This window comes from Bidens hawaiensis, unplaced genomic scaffold (assembly GCF_021521415.1).
Source record: "Bidens hawaiensis isolate Kalapana, Puna unplaced genomic scaffold, B.hawaiensis_p1.1 tig00022675_1, whole genome shotgun sequence".
Taxonomy (NCBI): domain Eukaryota; kingdom Viridiplantae; phylum Streptophyta; class Magnoliopsida; order Asterales; family Asteraceae; genus Bidens; species Bidens hawaiensis.
This window is the reverse complement of record NW_027493538.1, coordinates 327,077-337,580: the sequence shown is the minus strand read 5'-3', so window position 1 is coordinate 337,580 and position 10,504 is coordinate 327,077. Positions and strand designations below refer to the sequence as shown.

Genomic DNA, 10,504 nt, shown 5'->3' with positions numbered 1-10,504 from the left:
AACGTTTTGTTTATTAATTAATGTAATAATTAGTTTATTTAATTGCCAGTTCGCTAAGTTAAAGGCTAGTTCGCTAGGGGATGTTAGCGAACTAGCCAAGTAATGTATTCCCTCCTGATTCGTTAGGGGATGTTAACGAATCAGGGGGTGTTTCGCTAAGCTTATGTATGTAACGAAGGGGAAGCTGGTTCGCTAGGGGATGTTAGCGAACCAGATCACCTTCTATATATAGTGAACTCCTGTTCACGTTTTTTTAGAGAGAGTTTTTGAGAGATTAATTAACGATTTGTTGTCCAAACTCTCTCTCAAGATTCACCTAATATTATACAGATAATATATTGATAATATACATATACATAACACTTAATCAAGGTTAATTATGAGCTAGATCCTTAATCGTATTAATCGTATATACACAGATCTGAGATCTGTTCTTTGTTACTGTTATTGATACGAGCTCCAACACCTCCATCTCCAAATCAAAATGTGCCCTTTCTTTTCTCACATTCGAAAGCTTCAACTCATCCAAATCTCTTAAAAGATAAAGATCATTGGATTGCAATATTGATTTAGGTTTAACAGTCTTCTGTTGCCCATGCACATACTTTATAACCACATTATTATGGAAAGGATAAAAAAAACCACTCACTCACATTGACAACCGGAAGAACTTCTTGATCATGGTGTTCAATATTTTCGTGTATAACATTCATCAGTGCCTTATCTTCATCGATTAGAACTTCTTTTCGATTCTCGACGCCGTGTATTTGGTACTTGTTCAGAATACTAAAACACATAACAGACTGGATGTTATCCTTGTGGATTACCGAGAGATCGCTAAGAACAAACTCATATCTATTGTAATCAGTGGAAAATTTCCAGTTAACAATGGTGGCCATGGTGGAAGACAATGAAAAAATAATTGTATTTGATTAAAGAAGTTATGGTGTGTATGTTCATCTTCCAAACCATATATTTTAATCATAATTAGTAATGGCGGTTATTGAATCAAGAAAACTCATTATTAGCCCAATTGTTTCAGACTGTTTTCAAACAATATCCCTATTTCTGTTTATTTATTTTTAAATCTGGTAAATTGATTAGTTATATAATGTATATCAAATATATTTTTCTATAAATATAAAGTAGTATAATATATTCGGTTATAAATAAAATTTTTGAAATTTAAATTTGTAAAAGATATAAGATATATAGTAAACATAAAAAAAACACTAATAATAGATAATTAATACACAAACATATACCTATAGTTAGACAAAATAAAATAATACAATCCTTTTATTAAAAAAAGTTAAAGGTAATTAAAACATACAAACATACACGAAATAGTATTGTAAAAAACTCATAGAAGGTTTTCAAGTATTTCCTTATACATAACGTTTTTTGTTTCGTTAATCAGCTTGGATTCTTTATCCAATAAAACAATCTTAATACGTTCTCAAGTCTTAACTCTAGACAAAGCAACATAAAGCTGGCCATGTGTAAAAACCGGATCTTTTAAATATAGTCCAACACGCGCTAACGATTGTCCTTGACTTTTATTTTGGGTGTGAGCAATAACCGAATCGTTAACCGAAACTGAACCGAAAACTGACGATACCGAACCGATATAACCGAAAACCGAATTTAACCGAACTGAACTCTTCATTTTTTAATATTTTCAAGCCTTTTTCCCTCTACTTCAAGTATTATATGTATTAATAGTTTAATACTATCATTTTCATATATTTATATCTCCATTTCATATACTAATATCTCAATTTCACATATGTATACATTCATTTCATATAGTTATGCATTCATTTCATGTATTTAAACATTTTATGTATTTTTAAGCAAAATTTTAGCCCAAGTTTGAAACTGGTTATTAACCGAAATTAACCGAGCCGAACCGTGCACACCCCTACTTTTATTTATCGTCATTTCAAAACAAACGGATATAGGAAATTGTCTCCTCTTTGACTTGAATGGAAGTTTCTTATTAGACGGTGTAAGACTTATTCGGCTAATTAAAGTACGAAAACCGATATTAGTACCATAAACAACCTTAGCTTCAATGACGCGTTTACCCAAACTAACAACTTGTAGTCGAGTTCCATTACACAAACCTTTTTTCTGATTAATATTCCTTAGTAACATAATAGGAATTTCCACCTTAAGTAACAAACGATGGTTTGGCATTCCAGACATCTTTATACCATTAAGGAAATCAGGAGAGTACAACGTGGGATCAAAATCCTCTGAGACACTTTCAACCTCGTCGATACTATCTGAACTTAAGTATTCCATTTCTTGACCCGGAAAATATGCTAGCATACGATCATTAATCTCTTAAACCACCTCATTTAAGGGAGCAAGCAACGCCCGTTCTTGAAAGTAAGTAAGATCGTTAAACCTTTCTAACATAGAAGGATAAACAAAGTCTATTAAATCAGACATAGGATCAAGGGAATGTTTTATTAGAAGATCATCGGGAATTGATATAGTTGCTTCAACATCATTCGGATCACCAAGATTACCTTCACCAATATCCAACAACCAATTAGCGAATTGCTTAATCTAAAGTGTTTGTCATTTGAGAACCAACAGTCAACCTCATATTCTTAGTTAGTTTCAAAACCTTACACTTTAACCATATGTAAGAAGAACTAGTTGTGGCATTTACACACTCGTTTCGTGTTCCATTCTGAACAACAGTCTGTCTGAAATCACCACCAAGAACAACTACCTTACCTCCAAACAATGATTCAGAAGTGTTGGCCAAATCACTTTTCATAGCATCTTTTAGGGCTTTGTCCAACACTTCAAATGCATGTTTATGAATCATGGGAGCTTCATCCACTTTCTTTCTATGAAAGATCTATTGTTCTAGTTGTTTGCATGTTAGCTGGTCCAGAACTGTGATTATTTCTTCTTGTTCGTCTGGAACTGTTAGCTTATATGTTGTTTGGTGATGATCAGTGGGACAACATTTGAAGGGATCTAGGATTTCATGCTGGATGAAGACATTTGTCGGGTAAATACGATTGGGGATTCGTCTCATGAGTGTTAGTTTGGCATGGTTAGGGATTTAAACATCACCATTGCGTATGGAAAGCAAACAGACAATAAGTTGTGTCACTATCCCTTCATGAATTGGTAAAATAGTAATATTGATTAAATGACTCGAATCTACTCAAGTGTTTAGGGTTCTTATAGGGTTAATCAAGCAAAACACGAATGTACATTTATATTCTTTGCAAATAGTATAATGCGTTAGCATCTTTTATATAAATGTATACCAGTTACAGTAATATACACATATTATACTAATTAATCGTAGTAATACAGTTTTAGTACTAAAGTCGTTTGGATTGATCAGAAATAAAGTAATTGAGTCTAAATTATTTTGTGTTACGTACTTTAATGGGTGATATTTAAAAATAACTTTTAAGATGTTACTAAATTTTATCGGCTCTTAATATTAATATAGGATATGAAATAAGATTACAATCGTTAAAATCGGAATGCTACAGAGAATGGCTAGGTAAAAGTAGAATAGAATATTAAGATAATAGATGGAAAACAAGAACCGAACTTCGTTGGATAAATCTAATTAGATGATTCTGATGAAGTACCTGCAAATGTAAAGGGTGTTAAGACATCTGATGCTACAATAGATGCTTCAACTATGCCATCATCATTTCTTATCGTTCAGTAGAAATGTCTATAGCAGCATCTGTATGCCTAGCACTATGTGAAGCAGGAGCAGCTCACATACACACACTATGGGGTGATTTTAGCACAATGGAACTATACATTTTATAGGCAAAATGGGGGGCGGGTCAAACGTGTATTTCTCTTTTGGAATTTAATGCGCTTAAATTCTCTTTTTAGTGCGTAAATACAAGTTTAATAAGTCAATTTGTTGTTAGTTCAAAAGAAAAGTAAGTCGCTAAATGTTAACGTTGCGTATTTAAATTTTTAAGAGAGGCCTTCAATTCCAATGTGCGCTGCATAACCCTTGTGTGTGCCAAAACACACTCATCCTTAAGTTTGTTCAAGTGTATTATCGTATACTAGTGGGAGTGCCCGCGCGTTGCGGCGGAACCCTACGGGGTCGTGTAAGGGTGTTAGCGACGACGTATTTGTTGTTGGGTCAATTCAAGAACCGAATAAGTTATAAGTTCTTGATTATTGTTTAGTTTATAATACCATAAAGCCTATTTATAGCAAAACTAATTAAAAGTGTTATATGAAAAAAAAAACATATGAGAAACTGATGCATATTTTTTTAAAAATAAATGCATGTATATAAGCAAATTTTACGTATGTGTCCAAGTAATAAATTTAAAAAGAAAGCACATGACGGCAGAGACGCGACGGAGATTCGGTCATTGGGGTTCGGTTTGTTATAGCCAAATTTATAGTCGTTATAGACAAATTTGAGTCAAAGAAGATACATGACTCAAATAAGAAGTGTTATGATCAAATTCAGACAAAAAAAAATTTAACATTGTAACAAAAATAATAATGAAAAATAAACTTTCTTGATGATTGAAATAGTTGAATAATAAATTATCCAAAAATCATTCAAAATTACTTGTAATGAAGCAACAAAGCTCAACTTGAACCTGAACTTGCCACTTAGATAGAAAAGGCGAGTAAAATAGTTGATGGAATTTAGGGATACAAGACAAAAGATATGCAAGATTGGAATTTTAGTTGGCTAAAACTCGGTTTTGTTTACCCGAAAACCGTCTGCAGAACTGCATCCTATTGCACATTACCCTTCACAATCACCTTTTGTTGCTCCAGATCATTGTCAAAAGTTTCCACCTCTATGGAATATATAAATAAATAAACTTATATCAGCTATTTTAAGTTAGAAATGTTGATTAATTTCAAAAATGAATAAACCAATAGTTAACCAACCTTTCATTATGCCAAGAACCTTCTTCACGACCCACACAGCTGCCTCATGACATGCCAACCTTAAGAACAACAGTCTGCATATCCATCAATATAAATTTGTAAGCTATAATTAAGCCATTTGCCATATTACAGTTAAGATAATACATCAGCAATGCAAACATTTTATATATGGTTACTTGATATAAAATTTGAATTATTATTTAATATGTCGAATTTGAAAATTATAAAAGATTAAGGCTGTAAACGAACCGGGCCTTGTTCTTGTTTGTTTGTTTAGCTTTGAACTTGTTCACGAACACTAACCGAACGAAATTTCATGTGTGTGTTTGTTCATTAAGATAGTAAATTTGTTCCAGTTTATTCATGTTCATTTGTTAACCTCATAAACAAATATAAATGAACATAAAGAAACACATGATAGTTTGAAAATTAAAAAACAACACTGTTAGGCCCATTTTCTAAAAATCACTAATATATTTTCATGTACATTATATTCAATTTCAAACTTGATTCTTATTAAAAAAATTTAAAGGGAAAAGTAATGCTTACAAACTTGCTCGATACCATTTGAAGAAGGCTTGAACATTGGTTTCTTTATTTTGGCTCGGTTTGATTTTGAGCCGATCGGCTCGGTTCGATTTGTAAACGAGCAAGCCCTTACTCAGTTCGACTCGGCTTGTGAATGTCCCTACCTACAAGTGGAATATATGTGTAATCTCAACATTAATATACAATCCGTATTCATATAAATATTGTCATAACGCTCTTCGTTGAGGGCATCAACATGGGTTGCATGGGCTGAGTTGGCGGGGTTTTACTGCCCCAAACACCGTGCCGGGGCGGCAAGCAGTGGGCTGCAAGGGGGCGTCTAGAAAATATTTTTTTGGTCGCTATATGGGATGGAGGTGGAACCATGTGCTTCAACGGCAATATAATCGTTTCATTTAAAAATAAAAAATAAAAGTTGTTGTGATGTAACATTCCCGTTAACTAACCTGAAATATAATATATAAAGGCGAAAACCATAAACACAAAATGTGATGTAGTTTCCTCCTAAAATATAGAAAACATAATCCTCTTAATAAAACAATAAATTCTAGCATCAATTTTGGCTCCGATTATCTATCAAGTCAAGGCCTAATGCTTGCAAACTTGCTCGATACCGCTCGAAAAATGCTTGGAAAATAGTTTCTTTATTTTGGGTCAGTTCGATTTTGAGCCGATCGGCTCTGTTCGATTTGTAAACGAGCAAGCCCTCACTCGATAACGCAACATATTTAGCTTGCAGTCGGAGGTTCTATAGCTCGCTTTTTATACGCGTGTTTCATGTAACTTCTACCTTCATAAAACATGTGCGGGATTATCCCCTCGGACTTTAAAGCACCATAGTGACCAGTCTCATGACCTTGTTATGTTATCTTTTCTTGTGTAATACAAGGCAAACAGGTAGGATTCTGCATGAATTCCAAATTAGTTGCTTCGGTTTATGTCACTTAATGTGATTAGGCCTGTAAAAAAACCGTGAGTTATGTAAATCTTTCGGTATGAATTTGTTCATGTTCTTTTATTTAATAAATGAATGAACATGAACAAAACTTCTTGTTCATTTAATTAAACGGTCCTAAAAATTTTAAACGGATATATAAAAGGGCTTCAACGAACATAACTAAATAAGCAAATTAGCATAAACGAACTTAAATGAACAAATAATCATGAACACCTATGAGCAAATGGACTTGCAATGTACTTGATGACAACCACTCAAGGTCATCAGCTCAACCATATTTATAGATGTCAACTCGAACTTAACCTGTTTTTAAAATGGGTCAACCCAAATCTGACCTATTTTGACGTTTTGTAAATTGGCCATGTTAGCCGAACCAAAACCTGTGATTTTTCACGTTAAGTTTGGGTCATGTCAGTAATTATTTTTTGTTCCACATGTACCAAAAAATGTTGGAGAACGTGTTATAGGCTGAACACCACCAAAAATACGAGATTCGAACACAAGGGGCAAAATTTGTTAGTATGAGAAAAATTATACTATTAGTTTTGGTCATTTGAGAAAGCATGTTATTAGCAGTGTTGACCTTTAGAGTGTGATTGACATTTTGATCAACTTTAACTTCGTGACCAACATTGACTTTTTTTGGTAAAAGTCAACACTTTTGACCTTTTGGCCAAATTCAACAATATAATTGATGCATGTAAATATAGGTATACATACATTTCTATAATAATAAAATAATCCTAATTTGATTTCCATATTTTAAAACACTAATTAGTTTTGAACTTATTACATTAATAAATATCAGTTTTTTATCAACTACTATAATATAAATTCAAACAACGCATTCGTTTCATTCGTCATGAATCGCCATTTTTTCCAGTTAACTTTTTAAAATGTAATGTAGCTATTTGAAAGTTTAGATAGATGGTTTAAAACTGTTACATTTGTAGTTTTCAAATCTATTGTTTTTAACTCATTCGCCCCATATAACGTTGGCTGATATAGTTAGATGAAACTTGTGCCCGTTTACAAAAATGATAATTGAAACCGTTTTACAAAATGGTAAACCGTTCACTGCAAATGATAATATTGGCCCGTTTATTTACCAATATATATTTCTGACTCGTTTACTAAAAAGGGTATCATCGACTTGTTTACTAAAATCAGTAAATGTGAACTAAAAACAGTAAATGTGAAATTAAAAAATTGCAATTTAGTTCAATTACAGTATGAGTGAAACATCTTCCAAAAGTCAAACGGGTTAAAAAACATTAAGGCAATAAGTGATGGTAGTTTTGGTATTATAAAAGAAATTTGCAATTGCTAATGAAGTTAAATAAAATTCCCATTAATTAGCAACATGATTGTTTTCAAAATTTGATCTTTTAAGTAAGATCAGTAGTTTTAACGTGTTTGCTAAAATCGGGAGTTTTGACCCCTTTGCCAAAATGACAGTTTTGTCCCGTTAATTAAAATCGACAATTTCTGCGCGTTTGCTAAAATGATAGCTGTGACCCATTTATTTAAAATTTGATGTGTATATTTATATTGTTTTGATTGTTTAGCAAACCAACAACATAAAGTTCAAAGTAGCTAAGTATTACCGATAACATTAGCAAGTGCCACATGTCGGGACTCAGGTCATCATTAGTAGAGAACAAAAACAATATGGTCTATATAACCAGAAAACCATCAGTCTATAAATGCATACCTGGTACAAAGTCAAAAGTCTTCCAGCCTCAACATGCTCAAAACTTATAAACTACTATAAAATTGTGAAAAAAAATGCTAGAAAAAGAGTAGTAGTCATATGACTCATACCATATATCTTATAATACATCAAGGCAGTAACAAAATCTATGTAATATGAAAAATGTTAAGGGAATCCAATTATGTGAAAACAGGCTCATTATGATTAATAATTTACTGATAAACATGTCAAACTAGGTTCAGCTTAAAAGTATTTTAGGTAAGCAGGTTGAATTCCAAAGTCGCCTAAAGTATGCTCAAGTGTAAGCATCCTTCCAAGGTGCATTGATAAGAAAACTTGCATCATTTTATTAAGAATATGTTTGTAATTATATTTAATAGGAAAATTGGATTTTAATAATCCCAACTTAATGCAGTTGGCCGATAATAATCCCAACTTTGAAAATAGTTGTCACTGGTCCCAACTTTCACACTATTTGTTTTCACTGGACCTCCGTTAAAAAAAACTTAACGAAGTTAAGTTTTTTTCAAATTTCAAACTGATATTTTAGGGCTTTTGATCGTAATGGGGATACGAGTCGATTTATGTAAAACTTAACTCGAAACGCCGTTTCAAACAACTTGATTTTTGTTAAATAAAAGTTTAAACACCGGAATTGAGGCATCCTTTAGTCGTTTGGACAACCGTTTGAAGGTAAGTTTTACATAAATCGACTCGTATCCTCATTCCGATCAAAAGCCCTAAAATATCAGTTTGAAATTTGAAAAAAACTTAACTTCGTTAAGTTTTTTTTAACAGAGGTCCAGTGAAAACAAATAGTGTGAAAGTTGGGACCAGTGACAGCTATTTTCAAAGTTGGGATTATTATCGGCCAACTGCATTAAGTTGGGATTATTAAAATCCAATTTTCCTATTTAATATATTAACTAATAGCCGACCTGATTACTCGAACCATATACCTGAAAAATTTAACTTTCATTTGGTAATATTCTTGCGTGACAGAGATAAACATTATAAAATTAACATAGATTTATATGATTATTTTACATGTTAACAATTTAGCATAATAGTCGCAAGTTTGTAACAATCATATATAAACATTATAAAATTTTAAATTTTGATGTGCCTACCAGAAATGCAATGTTAGTCCCACCAACGACACACCCAAAAACGTTGTTGTTTAGAAACGCCACTCACATCAACGGTTTCATGAGCCAAAATTTCATTTAATTCAAACATTAGCTGCTGCAGCTGCAAATCGATTAAAAAAAAGGTTAAACAATTTTAAACTAAAGGTATTGGATTAAATAAAGTAAAAAAAATTAAAAATAAAATAAAATCTGGTCCAAACAGTTATTAAACAAGATCAAGCTAGCATTGCCATTGCCATTGCCATTGCCACCATCTTGAGCCTAGCATTCTTAAACCTAAATGTAGATCAAAATCTAAAACTCAAATTACATACAAATTAGGGTATAGTATCATAACTCTAACTCTTACTGGTATATATGTTCTCCCCTTAACATGAACCAGATAATCAACTAAACTCAAACACATACGTAGCAAATACATATATATTGAGAGTATATTAAAACAACATTATATCTAATAAATAACTAAATTTAGGGAATAAATATACAACCAATTGACGTTTAAGATATGACCAACAATTCCAACATACCCCATGGCTCAAAGCTCCCCAACTCTACCAAAATTGTATAATTTAGTGATAACGTTATAACAATGGTAATTACAGTAAACAGAAATAAAAATGACAACCAAAAATAAAAACCTAAGCGGGCAACAATTTCAAAATACACAATTCATATAGAATGATCGAAACCCTAATTGGAATGAAATCAATTACAAATTAAAAATAAAAAATTAAACAGAAATAGAATTAAGTGATTATGAGTCATAACCTGCAATTATTATCATCACCGCCATTGCTCGATTTTGGTTTGCGATGATTATGTTCTTCATAGCATCTATATATAAGAAGTGAATTGACGGTAATTAATCAGTTGGGATGCTCAGGCGAATTGAAGGGCCTTCAATTGATCAAACCTCTATAATACGATATAAATTGAAGGCCGATGATTAAGAGAAAATTGATGATAATTTATTGCAATTGAAGGTAGGCAAGAAACTGATAATTGACTGCACATAATGATTATTGAACGTCCGAACAATGAATGGTTATCGGAGCAATAAAGGACGGCCGGTGGGATGAATGGTTATCGGAGCAATAAATTTTCCGGCGTCTTATGTGTATACTCAAAGGTCGCCTATCTCCCATTATAATTATAATTATAATGGAGCTGGTGGGAGTGCCCTCGCGTTGCAGC

The 10,504-nt window shown here is 32.4% G+C and overlaps 1 protein-coding gene and 1 long non-coding RNA gene across 2 annotated transcripts; both read right to left on the bottom strand.

Annotated features, from left to right (window-relative positions):
- Positions 1 to 2,352: 2,352 nt before the first annotated feature.
- On the bottom strand, positions 2,353 to 2,848 carry LOC143566015 (uncharacterized). The gene is made up of 2 exons (XM_077052808.1): positions 2,647 to 2,848; positions 2,353 to 2,540 (listed from the first exon to the last, which is right to left on the bottom strand). Exons 1-2 carry the CDS (start codon positions 2,846 to 2,848, stop codon positions 2,353 to 2,355), a joined length of 390 nt encoding a protein of 129 aa, XP_076908923.1.
- Positions 2,849 to 4,103: 1,255 nt separating this feature from the next.
- Positions 4,104 to 9,522, bottom strand: LOC143566020 (uncharacterized). The gene is made up of 4 exons (XR_013141166.1): positions 9,287 to 9,522; positions 8,157 to 8,210; positions 4,936 to 5,009; positions 4,104 to 4,841 (listed from the first exon to the last, which is right to left on the bottom strand). It is a non-coding gene; the product is annotated as an uncharacterized LOC143566020 (long non-coding RNA).
- Positions 9,523 to 10,504: the final 982 nt, after the last annotated feature.

What these genes read in the sequence shown, in the direction of transcription:
- LOC143566015 (XM_077052808.1), bottom strand. Translation starts at nt 2,848, where the DNA reads ATGATTCATAAACATGCATTTGAAGTGTTGGACAAAGCCCTAAAAGAT. An exon ending in TTCTTACATATGGTTAAAGT is followed by an intron (nt 2,541 to 2,646) that starts GTAAGGTTTTGA and finishes ATATTGGTGAAG; the next exon opens with GTAATCTTGGTGATCCGAAT.